The 18,669-nt window shown below is 36.9% G+C and overlaps 1 protein-coding gene across 2 annotated transcripts in view; it reads right to left on the bottom strand.

Annotated features, from left to right (window-relative positions):
* Positions 1–5,059: 5,059 nt before the first annotated feature.
* Positions 5,060–18,669, bottom strand: part of LOC140230406 (small ribosomal subunit protein uS11m-like) — a 114,850-nt gene continuing 101,240 nt past the window's right edge. For both annotated transcript variants that reach the window (XM_072310553.1, XM_072310554.1), the window contains exons 6-8: positions 9,592–9,657; positions 6,928–7,077; positions 5,060–5,771 (exon numbers count right to left, since the gene is read on the bottom strand). In XM_072310553.1, coding sequence (XP_072166654.1) covers positions 6,970–7,077; positions 9,592–9,657 — 174 coding nt within the window. In that variant the 3' untranslated portion in view covers positions 5,060–5,771; positions 6,928–6,969. The remainder of the gene's footprint in view (positions 5,772–6,927; positions 7,078–9,591; positions 9,658–18,669) is intronic.

Here is an 18,669-nt window from a genome sequence, read left to right on the forward strand (position 1 = left end):
AAAAAGAGAATACCACTAAGCTTTTTTTTTCAATAATTTTCTTTCAGTTGTAGCTATACAAACAGGTATGTTCATACTTGAAGAGTTTGATGGCAAAATGATTTAACTCTCATTCTTGTTAATTTGAGATAATTGCTATTAAAGCTGTTAAAAAAATAATGATAACAAAATATGGGATATTTTTAATCATAACTTTAAGAATATTCCTTGCTATGTAACAAGTGAGACATCACTGCAAAGGTTATATTTTGCTTTACAGTATAAGCTGTTATTTTCATGTACAGATATTTTTGCGAATGAGGTCATGGACATTTTCGAGAGATGCTGTTTGCGCAAGTTGACACGATGCTGTCGTAAGTGCACTATTACACCAGTCCATGGGCGACATTTTCGCGTGTTGTGGTCAAACAATGATTCGCCAAATTCATGAAAATTAAAACCCTCGTGAAAATAACAGCTTATACAGTAACTAATCATGAACTCACTTTAGATTGTTTCAAAATGGTGCTTAAAGGGACCGTACAGTATTGGTTGAGGTGTGCATTCATGTTTTGTACATATCTAAGGGAGATAATGAGAAACATCTTACAAAATATGAAAGAGCATGTAATTCTAAGAAGGATTCAACGTTAATTTGATGAAAATTGGTTTTCAAATGGCTGAGATATCCAAAAGGTGATAATAATAAAAGGCGACAGGCCATGCTTTTTATTAGGATCTCTTTGTTTCATCTTGTTTTTGGATATCTCAGCCATTTCAAAACTGATTTTCATCAAATAAACTTTTGATACCCCTTAGAATTGCATGCTCTTTAACACTTCATAGAGTGGTTTCTGAATGTCTCGCAAAACGTTAAAAGCTAAATCCCCACCTAAACCAGAACTGTACACAACCTTTAAGTCATTTTACGATCAAACTCTTCACTTGTTTTGCCGTGTGTTCTCATCTGGAGAAGATAAGTCAATATCAAGATGGCAGAGAGCCATGCTTTAACACTCTTTTAATACCTCTGCCGATAACGGTGGGTGTGACTCTTATGGGCCTCCTACAGATGAAGCAACTCCAGAGAAGGGTTGTCATGGCGACAATGTAAAACTTCCTGTGGTTGTGTGTGAAGTGCCTTCAAAGAACCACACTTAACACGACAATCACAGAAAGGTCCACACGTAGCACACAGTCTCTCGTCCTTCACCTTCCAGATGGCATCATTACATGCTCGGCTCGGCATCACCGTCTCCCGGCTCCTCGACGAGGTATCATTGCTTCCTGTGCTCCTCCGTGCTCCAGCTCCTCCTCCTAATTGTTCCAGCAATCCCTACATTCTGTATGCCACATGCCTCTCTGCTGCAGTTGTCACATTAGTACCATAATTACAGTGCACTCCCGTTATAATGAACACGGTTATAACGAAATTCCAGTTACAACGAAATAGAAATCAGGCCGCAACATTATCCGCTCTATGTATTTCTATTGTTTATTTGTTCGGTTATAACGAAACTTCGATATAACGACAGAAAACTGCCGGTCCCGAGCACTTCGTTATAACAGGAGTCCACTGTACTAGGCATGAAAGAGACTTGTTGTGTTTGTTTTGTTTTTACCTTTTTATGCTCCTCTTCAATTTAACATGGTTTAAGCCTATGTTGGTCACAGATACCCCTTTTGTCCCTTCAGGTTTGTGTAGGCAATAACATGAAAAAATAAAGACAATACTAGCACTGTTGATGACATGACATACTATGGAGCTGGTGTTGGTATCAATGACAGTGCTGATGCTAAAAACATTCAAGTAATAATTTACAGTAAATAGTGAAGTGACTGTCAGAAAAAGCAGGGAATGTGGTGATGAAAACAAGATAAAATATGGTACATGTACACCTCCTTAATACCCCCTTCAGTGCATGTTGATATCTTGATTTGTGACAACCTTTCATGAAATGTAACAAAGACAGGAAAGGAACAGTAAAAACAGAAATACTGTACAACTCTTGTCTTTGGAATGACTATGGCTGTGAATCACACAATATGTTGGATCTGTGAAACACGATGATACCAAGGCACAAGATGATCACGGTAACATGAAAATGACCTGGTTTTTAAGAAATGACAGTGCACTGTCTTTCAAATTAGACATCTAAATTTACCAACAGAAGATGTGCACATATATATTTTCCCTCTTTGTTTGAAGATACAGGGCCTATGCAAGTAAATGTAAATCTTGTAAATCAGCTTTAGTGTCAGCTTTAAAGTGTACAAATACCCTGGAAATCAAATTTGTGTATAGCTAGAATAGACAAAAACAGTCATAATCCACCTATGACAGCCCCTGAATGTATACATAACTTGATACATCAGATTACATCCGTATATCTCTATAACACTTTAGCACTTGTGCTCCGCACATTTAACTTCTGGTCCGTAAGCACTGGTTCTGATGTGCACATGTTCTAGCTATATACATGTGTACGTCTTTATGAATAATATCGAGATTCCATGTCGACAGGTTAGCCAGGTATCAATCAAAGTACATGAGCATATGCATATGACTCTCATTCAAGACGTATTTGAAAAACAAACAAACAAACATTGATAGCATGACAGTTCATTTGAAAGAATTGGGTGATCGACTAGTCTATTTCAAGTCGTTTTTTTCTTTCTATACTCTTTAGAATTTACATTTAAACCCCAATATATAAAAACGGGAGTGACAAAAAAAAAAAATTATATTTTGCAGACCCGCATGTCTCGTGTATATTCCACAAATACAGCAAACATAACACTCAGGGTATTGGTACACTTTAATGTATTACTGTTAACCATGGAGTGCCTCCATAATATCTGAAAGAATCCCGTAATATGACCTGATGGAAATTTTCTATTAGTATTTCCTTACACTCTCAAATCTCCAATACCAAACTTGTTCTGCACTACAAAGACAGAGGAGTTAACATTAACCCGTTGAGGACAAGTCCCGAGTATACTCGGGCAAGCGTCTATGGGAAATGCCTGTTGTAGCAAAATCAAACCGTCCTCAATGGGTTAAAGATTAAGATGATGATAAGGCACAAAAGCATAGTTTAACTTGAATCATTCTGTTCTCTCATCATGGATACCAACATCCACATATCCCATTGAAATAGTTTCAATAGGTGAAGTGAAGAGATATTTAATTTTTCAGAGAGCCTCCTGCTGGTTCAGGGATACTCGGCAGCTCCATATTACGCTGGGAGACAAAAATATTTTGCAGGGAGTAATTATTCAGTGAGGCAGGCACGGCCCACACACAAGGAGTGGGAGGACTGATAATACCCCTCGCTTTTTTTCTCACTCTCAAAATGTCACCAGATTTTTGAGGGGAGATTACCATGTTACTTCTGGCTATGCAGGCTGCCCACGTACAAATCCACCTTGCATGCCTAAAAACCTCCCCACCCAATCCATTTTCTCTTTCATTACTGTCTCTGCTTCTGTCTTCTCACTAATAATCATCAGCTCAACTCACACAACTGACCCCAAATTACATAAACTTCCTAAAAACGACATTTTGGTTACCTAATATATAATTATACACATCAAATACTTCAAATTATACATTTCTTTTTTAAACTCATTGACCTTCTTCAAAATATCTTTCAGTTGTGTGACTTAATCCAAGATTTGTGATCTTATCCCCCCTGATAGCCACTTTATCCAAGTGTGGTCAGCACAAAACACCTGTACAATTGTAAATGATATTCACAAATTAGACAAGAGTAATCCTGAATAAGGGCAAATGTCCATAATGAAACGCCTTACAACTGGCCTGTACAGCACTAAGGGACACGAGTATGAAAAAAACAAACAAACCAACAACCAACAAAAACAAATGCTGAAGACTTCATTGCACTGTATAACTTGATCTGATAACTTGAGCCATTCATAATAAAGATAATACAGTATTAAGAGTCAAATCACAAAGAAGGGCATCATTCCCCCCTTCCTCTCCCCCCCCCCCCCAAGAAAAAAAAACGGTTCGCCTGCTGGAAAGCAGATGCACAATTATTCTAAAATTAGGGAGAAAAGATCTGCAAACACGCTGATGATGAATTACCCAAACATCTGAGATGAAGACAAAAGAGACGGAGAGGGGGGAGAGATGGGGAATGTATCTTGACAGGAGCACTTGTAGAAATCTGCTATCTTGATACCACCTGTTTACTGAATACTGTAAACTCTTATGGGGTGGGCACATTCAGGCGATTCCGCCATGATGAAACGGCCATCCAGAGGGCTGTAAACATCCACAGTCCGGGTGGCTCTGCCCCAAACAGATTTGTCTTCAGTCATCCTTGGGGGATAGAGATATGTACACTGGAGCGCAAGTTTACAATCTTCGCAAACGCAACCTGAAACTGCACGGGTGCAGTTGGTTCATTTTTTCACGTCTGTTCACTCTTATCACACTCCCCCATTCTCCTTTTCATCTCCCCTGGCTGTCTTTAAGTCCTACTCCAAGAGATAAAATATCTGCTCAGCCTGCTCATATCTAAAGACCAGATCACAAATGGACCGTTTTCTTCCAAGAAATCAATTTCAAAAACCCACATTGCTGTTTTGCTGGTGTGCTCATTGGGAATATACTTGTCATGTTTTTTTTCTTGGGTTGAATCTTTGATGAAAACTTTTGGCAGCTCATTCCATGAAGGTGTATCTCTATCCTGGCACATGAATCACTTTATCACATAACGGGTTTCCGAGATAGATGTTTTGTCCATATGCCATCAAATTATGAGGAAGTTGTAACATTCTTAAAGCCCCGGATGTCTAGCAATAGTCAGCAAAACATGCTGATCGCTGCATCACGGCACCATCATGAAATTTGTTACTCAGCCACAAACATTTCTCTTGGCTCAACTGGATGACTTCCATGCAGTGTTTCTGTCAACTCCACACCACTGGAATACCGCCTGATTGAATCATAAACTGACTCCGTATCAAACTCACTCTCAGCAATCATTCCGCAGGAAAAGTAAATGCAAACAAATCAATCAAGAATGGATAAAGAAAAACGACCACTTTTCTTAAATACCACTGTACTTATTTATTCCTAAAGATTAATTACATATTATTGGAACAATCACTGCATGGCTTTTGGTCATACACTGTCTCACACAAGCAAGGAAAACCTCAATTGCCCGAGTAACAGAAATACAATTATTACTTGTTTGAAAATCTACCACTTCTGCAAATAGAACTGAAAGGAGGTCAACCTACTAGTAGGTCACACAGTCATTAAAATGTGTCAAATATGATATTACTGTCTATGATTAAGAAGATCATGACTGCTAGTTTAAGTGTTCATGTTTTCATAACATAACCCCCCATTGATATATACCTCTTTTATTCTCCATTTTATCTTCCTCCCCACAGCCATCTCATCTGATATTTCTTTGTTGTTGTTCTTGTTGGTGTTCTTTTTTTTTTTGTCTCTCCGTTACTTTCAGGAGTGCTGAACATATATCGGGCGGTAATTGCTGTGGAAGACCTTGTCCTTAAATTACAGCCAAATGAGAGCCACCACTGTGTGCCACGTCTTCATCCGGATGCCAGGGAGAGCTCTGCCTTGAGGAGCAGCCAGAGAAGGGGTGGAGGTACCAGTCTCGCTGATTAGTCCATCTGCCCGGCATCTGCTTTGCGCATCAGGACATTTGTGGATCACTCATCACAGTGCGATTGTTGTGCAGCCGCCCGGCACTTATCACACGTTTAAAGGGGCACATCAGCGGCGCATTCTGCACGGTTATACAGGTCACAGGAGATGGGAGAGCAACAGCAATATCAAGGGCTGTGAATAGTGATGAGACTGTGGTATTTGCTCTCACTGTTCCAGCATGCATAAATGAATACTTCGAAAAAAATGCTTGGGACCACAAACTCCCAACCAGTCATAAGAGGTACTAAACGCTAGATAGTGATTAACATGATCATCAACAAATTGCACTGTTTTTGTTTTGTTTTGTTTTCAAATTCTGCCTTCATCAGATATATTCTGAACACATCATCTTTGGTATCAAACATATTGGTTTGAATGTGACATATGCCACTTGCTAGAAAGGCCTATGGGCCAACAAGTAGGTAACTGATTATATGCAATCTGCACATATTACTAAAAATATTTGATTAGTAAATTATAACTTATGAATACTGCATTAGTATTATCATACATCAGTCACACCCAAATGCACAAATATAAATAAAACAAGTCCTAGCCTTCAAGAGAGACAAAAATACCATCTGAACTACTATATACCATCTTACTGCCAAAGAAAATGCATCTTCATCACATCTAGTTTCACAGGACACAAAACCAAAGATACACATATTTCATGATAAACCCAGAAGAGAAGGATAATTTCAATGCTAAAAATGAAGATTGAATGGGAAAAAGATGGTGTGTGGGGGGGGGGGGGGGTGAAGAAAACATTGCAACATTTATTGGTTTCCATACAAAACACAGTAAGAATTATTCAGCCCATCATTAGAATGCTGCAACAAGGTCTTACTTCCAAATCAATCGAACGAAAATGGCAGCATGCCAACAGCACTGCACTCAGCGGGATGAGTTCATTTGAAGCACTAAGTGGTTAGCATAAAACTCTGAATTATAACTTCACAGGTGAATACATCTACCACAGTAAATTAATCTTCCCAAACAAACAAATTATGACAGAAAGGAGGTAGTTTCAGTTTGGTTTTTGCTGTCATAGTGATGGAGAAAACAAAACAAAGCAGTTGATTTATTTCAGAAAAAAAAAAAAGGTTATTTTCTTTGGCACCCAAGAAAAGAATATCTGTATCAATACTGACTAAAAACAGAGATAATGGCAGAAAAAAACAAAACAGAGATGTGAGATGCAACACGAAGAACAAAAAGAGATTGTCACTTACAGTGCACCTTCACACGTCCATCTGGAAAGTTGACATGACAGCTCAGAGTCTGCGGGCCTTGCGAGGGCGACAGCCATTGTGAGGGACCGGCGTGTTGTCGGTGATGGATACCACATCAAGTCCACCCATTTGTAGGCCCTTGATGGACGACTATTTTTTTTTTTGTCAATATGTGTTTTTCCAATGGGATGCATGGCAGTGGATAGTAAAAAAAAAAAAGAAAAGAAAAAGAAGCAGAGGAGAGAGAGATAAGAGAATTGGTGATGTACACTACTGACATAACAACTTGACTAATCATGGACTTACGATAACTTGGAGCTGATGGGACGATGGGTCGGCTGAGAAATATCTCCGACATTACTGTCTCTTCTGAGCATTCAAACTCTAGTGACTTTTTTTTTATACGTGGACGCATCCAGTATATTGGCATGGGGATAAACAGGATGTCGTCCAACCTACGGCACAAATCATGCCTGCATTTGGCATGTTTAAGGGATTTCCAACGCTGGGAAATTTCACTTTCACTTGTAGTGCTCCCGGCATCAACCCTTGGACTAAAAAAAGGGGAGGGATAGGTGTGGTTGATCGGCCACTGGCAAAGTAGTTACAGGTCTGGATCCTGCCCAAAATTGTGTTTATGTTGTGCATCTGTACTGTCACACGTTTGCGCAGCACAGTCACATTTTTCTACTGCCTTGTTAAAAACAAACAAACAAACAAAGAAGGAAAAAAAAACAAAACAACCGTCTATACTTCATGGAAAGGAACATGAAGAGTTTAAAGTTTGTTTGTCCCTTTTGCAAACCTGAAAATTTGATTCCTTTCAGAAGGTGGTATACTGTGGAGGTAGGTAATTCACACCTTTCCTCAGAATAATAAAACTTGAAACTTCTTTTAAATATGATGAAGGGGAAAACAGTACTACAGATTTCCAATGAATTCATTTGGACAAAAAAAAATGTCAACTGCATTCTCAGTACACAAGGGAAGCATATTCTCAAGTGACATGGGATTGGTTTTTCTTCTTCTTTTTTAAACTCTTAGGTGTATTACTGTAAGATATCATACATGACGTTGGGAGCCATTATTCTTCAACCACGCAAAATTTCTGGACATCTGCAAAAGGGATATACATTGTACAACATTTAAACAGTTGAAAAATATGACCCTAAAGAAACAAACCTACATCCATAATACCAAACATGAACCTAACTCTACCCAATCTTTCATCAAAATCAGAGGTATGGCTACTGATGCCTCTTCAAAGATGGAACAGGTCCTCAAAATATCATCTTATTACTAAAATAGGGTATTCCTACCGTGTGTTGAATAGATAGCGATTATGAAATAACAGGATTAGGGGAAGTATTGGCAGATTATTTCTAGACAAGCTGCCGGAGCAGGATCTATACATATCAATTGATTACAAAGTTGAGGGGTTAAGGAGTAATAACTGTGTTTGGGATTTTACCAACCCATTTCTGTTGGGAAGTGATTATCGTGAAGGTATGGAAAACACGACACAATACGCTGAAAGTAGAAACAGGAGCTGGAATGGTGGGGAAGTTCGAGATATACTATGGCAGGTGGCGTCAGGTAAGACGATAAACATAAACCATAACACCCTGAGCTGAAGGACTAGAAATTGTCAAGTGTTCCTCCTTCGAGGAGTATTTGGCTGGAAAGACCAGGAATCATCTCGCAGGTAAGATTTAAAAAAGAATGGGGGAAGAAGAGGAGGAGGTGGAAATACCCAAGATCCATTCACACCTTACATGGTAAAATGTCCTGAAACAATACATTAGTTAATAAATAGAAATTACTTCATGCTATCAATCCCCAGTGTTTCATAATGGTACACGTCTATTGCATCATTACTAGTAACTTGCATCATGTCTATTTTTTTTCTCCTTTTAATGACCTAACTGCTGAAATAAAAAAAAAAGCCTGACAAGTTGTGGCTAACATCATGGGCACATGAAGAGGTCAGTTAATGAAGATGGGGTGGGGTGGGGGGGGGGGGGGGGGAGGAGTTGAAAAGGACCAGTGCCATGTGAGATTGTAGGATGTTGATAATGTGATTTACAGCATGCCCAACATGAATTTGACCACATGAAGTAACAGCATAGAAAAACAAGCCTCGAAAATTCTCACACCTATTTCATCATTGAGGCAAAAAGTAGAGATTGAATTCCATTTGAAAATATTAAATAACTAAGACCATGAACCTACGAGAATGCAGTAACAATATTTATTCATTTCTGATCAAGGTATTTTCACTTTCTCCACATAACCATGCAAAATGAACGAAAGATTATTAAAATTATTTCTAAACCAAGATCACCTTTTTGACAAATTATCTCTGCTTTATTTTTTTTTCTTAACTGTGAAGGTGAAAAGGTGGCGACATGTCATATGTCAACCTAGAAACATCCAAACATTTATGCCCTTACAGAACATTTCCCTGGTATTTCATAAAATTTTGATGTCATCATTTTGTTGCTGAAAAATATCATTCAAATGAGCAGCAGCTGATCCTAAAACCCTCAATGGCTTTAAATCCTTATCTTATTAAGATTGCCATGAAGAATGAGTGGTTCTAATTCTATGTCAAACAGAAGCTCATCAGCAAATGTATAACTTTATTGGAGAAATTAGACTCACCTGCCTGCCTGGTCCAATCCCTTTGACAATGACACGGACTGTGGTCATATTCTTGTCCAAGGCTTTCTGAAAAATATCAATGGAATGGGAAGAAAAGGGCCGAAAGAGGTTATCAACGGCCATAGGTTACCCATGTAACTCATGGGTTAAGAAAAAGAGAATTCATGCCAAGACCAGTACATGACTCAGAGAAATAATCATCTCACTTACCTTGATTTTATGTGAAATGAGGGTGAGAGACACTTGAATTATGCAAAGATAGACCCTCAGTGGTTTACTGATGTATTCAAACTTTAGTCATATCTTGGCTAAAAAAAAAAAAAAAATATTCTGACAACCAGAAATTACGCATGAGGTTTGTCTGACAAAGGGGAAAAAGAAATATTGTGTGCAAACTGAATTATAAGTATTGCAATGTGCTTTGTAGGAGCAGGTGAATTGAACAGCTCACTGCTACATCCTTAGTGAGAGAGAGAAAAAATGCATACATTTGCATAAATTCATAAACTGACTTAATATCTCGTTCAAATGATTTCATTTCATGAGCCCAGCGCCTTCAAGAGCTGAATGGGTCGTATGTACAATCAATTGTAATTACAAAACCTTGCAACCAAGGGGTTAACCCATTGAAGACGAGTCCCAAGTATACTTGGGCAGGTGTCTATGAAAAATGCATGTTGTAGCAAAATCAGCCCATCCTCAATGGGTTAAGAAAGGACTGAGTTCCACAATGACATAGCATTGCAGAGTGCAATCAGATGTGTGGTGGTGCTTTTCCAGATTTCTTTTTTTTTGGGGGGGGGGATTTTTTTTTTTTTTTTTTTTATTCAAATGGCCCAAAGACAAGTCAGCGATCACAGCCCACATAACTAGGGGTAGCCAGCTGTCCTCACAGCTAATGGTATCTGGTGTGGCATGTACAGAATGTCATTAACAGGCGACGGAAAATATACATTCTGTGCTGGAAGACATCAGTCCGCATGTTGTGCATATGTGAGCCATTACCACAACAGCCTGGTATAGTCACTGAACACTGGGTTTTTTTTTAATTCTCTGTTTTGTTTCATTTTGTTGTTTTTTTGTTTTTTTGTTTTCCAGACTATTGGCTTTCTTCTGGTACAGAATTTGTTCCATTTTACTTTAAAATTGCACACAAAACAAACAAACAAACACATCATGGAATAAGATATCAAAGTAAGCCCCCTCCCCCTAAATAACAGAAAACAAAAACAAAAACAAAACACACACACATGCACACAGATCCGAGAATTTAGTCTGGGAGGTATTGGTAGTCAAGCGTGCTTGAGATTATTCAAATACCATAGTAACACGCTTCATAAATTGAACAGTTTCGAATATCAAAACATTTTCATTCTTATGAAGTTCTAACAAAAAGTAGTTGATACATCACACAATTCATTCCTGAACAAGTATGAACTTTCAATTTCTTTGGCAAGTGAATATATTTTGTGATTTTCTTGGCTTCAATGTCTACAACTAAATTTGCACAATATGGCAATAGTCATGCGCATGAAACAGCGGCACTACTTCTGAATTAGTTAATTTGGTAATCTGCTCTTGGAAAACAGAGAATCAAGAGCAAAGGAGTAGTTATTATTATTTAGTAGCACATTTGGACCAAGCTTATTCTCCCCATTACACACATAGAAATGGGCAAATGTTAATGATTATGTCACTTGCTTTCCAGCCTAATTTGCACAAGCTGTTCTTGCAGAACACATGTGATGATTTAATGTTGAAATGAGATGTGATGTGTGTGATATTGAAACTTTGAAAGTGAAATTAAAATGACTGAATGGAGATATGATGCAATTTGTTCTACTGTACTATCAACCATTCCTGCTTGAATTCACTTTGCCAAAATCACATATTGTTTAAAATATTGTTTCAAATTATAATGTAAAGTGTTTGCACATTCATACAAACATGTGTGTATTTCCTCCAAAGGGCACATAATGAGACAATTTTTGAGTACCACACTTAGCTTTATTTCAGTGTCTATGCGATGGAGTCTCAACATTTCTTCACATTTGCAGTCTTCATATTGGTAGCATCATCATTTCAGCTGTTAGTAAGAGAATTTTTCCCTCCAAGTCATACCTAACAATAACCAGATGGGAAATTTTTTCCTGAATCCTCTCTTTTCTGGCTATTTTCCCCCGTGATAGTTTAGGGAACAGGTAACAACTGACTATATATTTCAGCTACACCACTCATCATAGTCTTCAAATATCTCATGAGAGCAGATGAATCTGACATATGATATGCTATCAAAGACAATACTTGTATTCAAGAACTTCCTCTCTCTCTCTCCCTCTCTCTTCAAAGTCATATTAACCCCTCTACTCCAAAGAAGGAGAACAATGCAAAACACTGTACTTTGAGTAAATGTACAACAATTACTCGTATGGGTTTCGGTTTTCTTCTCCTCGCTCTGATCAGTTGATGGCAGCGGGATGAATTGAGTAGAAAATCATCAAAAAGTGCAGTCTGGCCATGATAAACAGAGATCAGGAGATATGACATGATAGATGCCAATTGAAAAAGAGATTGTGCCACTTGGCATCACAACGGACGAATTTGCAGTACTGGGATGAGCTTTTTTTTCTTTTCTTTTCTTTTTTTTTTTTTTTGCTTTTGCATGAATGACCAGCTGGGGTAGAGAAATCATAGAAATCCTAGTTAAGCAAGAATAAAAGAGTTAAATGGCCAAATAAGCTGCGCAGCTGATTCATCACATTAATGATTGCAGTCAGCCATAGCTCTGTGAGATAATGCGCCAAATATAGACAGTGCTTCAGTCACCCAACTCCCCCACCCCCTCCACCCACCACCATCCTTAATCTAGTACAAACTGCAATTGTAATAAACATACACGGTTGACAGATTCATTTATGTAGGTGTGTGTATGCATGTGTGTGTGTGTGTGTGTGTGTCAAATCTTCATATCATAATTTTTCATATTCTTGGAAAATATAGGTACTCCCAGTGTTCCTGCTCCCTGGATATTCTGCATTTTTAAGATTAATACCATGGACAGCTAATAAGCAGGGCTCTGCCTGCCTGCTGTCCACATGTGAGTCATCCTAATTCATTCTTTTTTTAATGATAATAAATGAATGGGGTGGACAATGAAGTTAAATTCATGAAACAGATTGGATATAAATAGGGAAAAGGGACAATCAGTAATTGTCTACAAGTAAGTGAGAGCTTTCACCCTATCCAGCTGTTCTGCTGGGAATTTACATGTATCAGGTAATCCCATTAGTTCTTTTGTTTTTGTATCTTGTACTTATTTCATCCTTTTTGAGGTGACACAGGCTACATTTATTACCTTTTCCCTGTTTGAAACGGCTTTCAAAAGCCGTCTCCAAAGCCCTTTAGAAAAGGCTTCCAAAATAGTTGCGTTTATTAACTCATTGTGAACACGAAAACTGGCCTTGTCACTGCGCAGCTACATTGCGCATTTTTGTAACCGCAGTATAAAGCCGTTTCAAAACAGCTTTGCATTTATCTCATTTCAAAGGGCTTCTAGAAAGAGGTTTCTGGAAACCTGTTTTGGAAACCTGTTTCGGAAAACACAAATTTATGGTTTTCAAAAAGGCTTTACGAACCTCATAATCAAAACAGCTTAGCGTTTATCATCTCGTAAAAATTCCCTGAAAGCCGTTTGGAAAACCTGTTTCTGCCAAGAAAAAGAGTTGATAAACACACCCACAGTAATATTTTGGAATTTTTCTAGGACAATATGAAACTAAGACTCGATTATGGACTTGCTGATTCATAGCGTACAAATGAGGCAACAGTTTTGTAATCGATACAATTGTTCTCACATTGCATGATTACATGGACATTCCTATCTCCTTACTAGACAATGTTATCCAAATGGTCTTCCCATGATAGATGTTTGATAAACTTGATTGATTAACAAATCTTCTCTTCCACTCCCCTCCCCAGCCCCCTCCCTTAAAAAAATATGGTAGAGTTGATAAACTGCTTGGGAATTATAAAATTTAGATTTGATTTAACAAAGTTTGCTGCACATCCAGGATTTTAAATAGAGTGACTATCACGGTAACCAATCATTTTTAATTAAGTGAAGTCAGAATAAGAAAAAAAAAAATTTCAAATTTGTTTAAAATGGTACATGATTGCAACATCTGGTAAAATATAACAAACACAAATATTATTTCATTAAAAAAAATATATATCCCTTGTCTCATATCTGAACAGTGGGAATATGAGATATGAGTAAACAAAGCCATGTTACCTAAAGTTATCTTAAAAGAGAAAACCATTCCTGTCTAAGACCTGTATATCACTGTCTAGTTGAATATTTTATCGCAGTATCTGTCTATGAATTTTCACAATATCACACAAAAACATATTTGTTTAAAATACAATTAATGATATACACCATGATCATGTGATGACATACTGTTGGCTGCTCAGTCACAAAACTGACAATATTTATCTACAGAAAATCAAAGTTATGCAGATCCTGATAATTAAAATATCATCAAATATCTGCATTGCATACAGTTCTTTGAAAAGGGTACTTTCTGATTACAAAAATTCTGCATTGATGACACAATCTTCTGCCACACTGTTGATGTAACTCTTGCCAGGTACTGCCTTTTCTGTTTGTTTGTTTTTTCACTGCAAGGAATACAAGACATCAATCAGTATTTTACAAGCAACCTTGAATGACAACTTGAAATCATAATGCATTAGAGTGGGTTAAATATTGGCACCTTATTATCAAATCTCATGCCAGACACACTGTTGATGTCATAATAGAAGCGCTCAGAATTTCTTTACCCATTATATCTTAGCTCGATGGCAAACAAGTTTGCTCACTATTAATGCAAATTCTGCCTCAAGATTTATGGAGATTTGATCCTTGAAAATCTGATCATAATGCGGTACAACACAACTGTTCAGATATAACAAAGAAGTCCATAGTATATAGTAATACACATTACACAGAACATAAGTAGTACTTGCATTATCCACCCAATGGTAACTCTAGAATAGTGGGAAATAAACAGGCAGTGCGGAGTGTGTCCTGGACTCCCAAATGTTTCAGAGGTTCACTTAAGCAGGCCAAGTGATGTGCATTAGTTGTTTTATAAACTGATGACATGATTTAAATTCTGCCAGTTTTACAAGATTCCCAGGACAACATCAGCTCCAAGCTAAATGAAACACACTCACAATTGTGATGCATTTTGTATTACACAGGCAATGCAGCTGAGGGCATACGAGCAGTCGTTAATACCGGTCACTATTACACGAACACTAGGTGAAAAGTAAAGTCGGGTCTTTAGGCAAAAATAGAAGATTGGTCACGTGATAGCTCTAAGCCAATCATGTGATTTGGATCCATATCATCATTTTATAATCAATGTTATGACTCCCTGTAGAGAGTGAGCCATATTTATGATACCAGCAGACAATATGGTTCTTTATAGAATTCCCCCCCCCCCTTCCCACAAGACTTATGGGTATATTGTTTCCATTTTAACTACTCTTGTGGCTCAAGTTTAAAAACCCATATTCATCCAAAATGTCACCACTGTGCTGGTAGTGCTACAAATTCACAAACTGCACCACCCTTGCTTTTATCTGTCTTTATGTACATTTAAGGAAACTGTAGAATCGGTATTGGATTAAGAATGTGCAAGCATTGACAGAGAAAAATGCAGCTGAGAAATTCAAAGAAAGGAAGGAAGAAAGAAATAAGAAAGACGGATTAAATTAACCCTGGCACTTGCTGTATTTGCTGAGCTTAGGAAACAAGAACCTGCAGTACAACACAGAAACACAACTGATCAAACACGCATTGCCAACAAGAAATAGCAGCTGGTTGGGAAAATGGGGAAATATTGGACAAAAGGAGGACAAAGAGTTAAAAAAATCTGCACAATCTAATTCATATTGTCTCTGACTGTTGTTCAGTAATTCCCCAAGAAAGAAAAAATCTACGGCAGCATATTTGATATGACACAACATTAACACACATACAACAACAACAACAACAACAAAATCTCTTTGTGGAGAAGAAAAAAAAAAGAAGCTTGATGGCATTGAATCAAAGAGTAATTCCACATCATATTCGCATGGCTTGGATAAGAATAGTAAGATCTGATGAACAACAGAAGAAGCTTCATTAAATTTAAGTTTCCAAACCTAAATTTAAGTTTCCAAACCTAAATTAACAAAACTGAAAAGTTTCATATGTTTCCATGTCATAAACTAAATAAAACTAAGTTCTTTGGCATCAAGCTAATGCAGTCTAGTGACAGCCTAGCACTGCTGTTATGTAGAGGGAATGGGGGTGAAAGATGCTAAATTACTGAACATAACCACAAAATTTGTATTTGTGTAAGTGGTGACATCACCAATTACACAATTTATGCAATTTTTGTCAAAAACACATCAAACTTCAAAATATCAACCTCCCCTTTCTTTTGTTCAATTTTGATGAAACCTCTATTTTTGTTTGTTTGTTTGTTCATTTTCCATCTGAGAAGATGGCTGGATAGCCCATCTTATTCAGCTGCGTTAAGCTGGTCTTCCATGGAGTCCAGTTGGATGTGAGGTGGGACCACTTCACCAGGTTAAACACACTGCTCATTGCGATGAATGAATGAAGCGGGATCTTTTACGTGCATGAGTTGTTGCTCTCTCATACAAGGGACTTCCATTTTATGTCCTATCCGAGGGACAGAGTGTTTTGCCTCTTGCTAGAGGGGACGGTATGCTTACACACAACATTGCTCAGTCCAGACTCGGGTTCGAACCCAAGCCGCGTGATCGTGAGGCAGACGCGCTGCCGAATGAGCTAACTCACCGCCCTTTTATCTTTTTGTTCATCTGAGTTTTCACTTAATATTATTTCATTTATTTCCATCACGAAAGAAAAATTATAATTATATATCTTCATTTTGCTTCATACAAATCACATATTATATTTTTATATAAAATAAAAAGTATATAAATATATAACAAACAAAACACAGATGACACCAAATATTAATACTATGCAAACAAGCATAAATTGTCAATAATAAAATAATGAAAAATGAAATGTACCTAAGAAAGCCTTTGAATGGCTTGTAAAACCTACAAGTACATTTTACTTAAAGTAAAAAGAGATCATTGGAACCAGCAGAATTAACAAAACAGTCATAGAAGAGGCAAATATCACACACAAGACTTAATTTTTTTTTGCACTGATCAGTGCAATGAAAACATCTCGACGGAAGAATTTCATGAATTTGATTAATTTTTTTTATTTCATATTTGTTCCAATTTTAATACTATTCACTGTACTTAGTATGCTATTTATGTTGTGTTTCATCAGGTTTTTTATTATTGTTGTACCTGTTCCTCTTTGTTTTTTATTCTGTTTTGTAAATTCTTATGCACGGCCTTGCTGAAAAGCAGCTTCAAAGCTGACAGCAGGCTTTTCACCATGTTGAAATGAATAAATCTCAATCTCAATTTCTCAAAAGCTAGTACTTTCACACAGAACCTAAGCGTGAATTCAGAAGTATTTTTTTTTACCATTTCAAAAATACATATATATTATTAAATTGTAGAATAAAAACATTGTTTAAATTCATATTATGTCACAACACACGTCTAGTATATTGCATTTATAATGAATATTTAGACTAGTTATTACTAACAGTCAAATGGTAAAACTGATGACATAATCTAGTATGATAAGTATGAACATCTGCATTTATCACAAACATTTTTATTAAATAATGTTGAAGAGTTTTTGAATGAATGTTGCATCTAAGAAGCAATTTGCATCTTGTTTATATCTACCTACTTAAGAATTTTGAATGAATTAAATTATTTGGATCTTGGTGCTTGATTTAATCTACAGCTATAGTTCTGACTTGAATGCAGTGTGAAATTGTCTTTTTTTGGTGACATTCTCATCAAATGCATGAACTTAGTCTCTGTTATCATTAACCATTTTACAAACTCATGAATAAATTTCCACATTATGACTACTCTTACTAAATTCTTCTAGTGATGTCCTGTGTCAGCATAATGTTGTTTATGATCCAAGTTCAGATACAGCATAAAAGTAGCCTCTACCTACAAGTCAGCCCCCTCCCCACCTTGCCCCTTTCCCCCCCCCCCCCAAAAAAAAAAAACAAAAACAAAACAAAACAAAAACAAAAACAAAAACAAAAACAGCCCAACAACAACAAACAAACCTGAGAATTGACTATGAAAAGACCAAAACAAATGAAACACAGAAACATTAAAATAAAATCAGACAATGTCAGAACATGATTTTCAACAAAGATCATTCTTAAAAGATGGCTGGGAGATGAAAATGACTGATTTATTATACAATGTATTATCGACTGGGACAGAAGAATTTGGTAGAATAATGTGAATTGGCAGAAATAGGAGCCAAAATTCACTTCCTCTGGCACATCTATAGAAACATGCTGAGGGAAATAAAACTTGTCCTGTGATACAACAATGATAAATTATCAATATCAGTATTATTACTATCATTATCACTATCTTACACATTACTTTCATTATCATTAATATAACTAATTCAATTATGATTGGATATCATTATTATTATTATAAGTATCATTATCATTATCATTACTACTATTACGGTCATTTTCATCATCCTCATCATCATCATCATCACCACCATTTTAATAATTCGAGGTATTCACAACAGGAATAATCACAGTAATAGTAGTAGAACTCACTAAATGAAAAAACAAATGTTTATTTTAGACATCAGTACTTCTTAATGGTTAATAAATCTCATAAATCTCTTGCATCAGAAGTCTCAGGTAAATCTTTGGTGTCTGATTTTCTATCTTCCTGTCTCTGAAAGGTAAATTGTTCAAAGAGACTATAGAGGATATTCTATGATTTGTTTTTAATCTTTCTCTTTTTTTTTTTTGGGGGGGGGGTGGTAAGTCTATGGAAATCTTTTGTGGTGGAATACAGGCACCTTTGACATCCATGGCATCTAGGCTTTCCCAAAGTTGCTTT

This window comes from Diadema setosum, chromosome 7 (assembly GCF_964275005.1).
Source record: "Diadema setosum chromosome 7, eeDiaSeto1, whole genome shotgun sequence".
In the NCBI taxonomy this organism is placed as follows: Eukaryota; Metazoa; Echinodermata; class Echinoidea; order Diadematoida; family Diadematidae; genus Diadema; species Diadema setosum.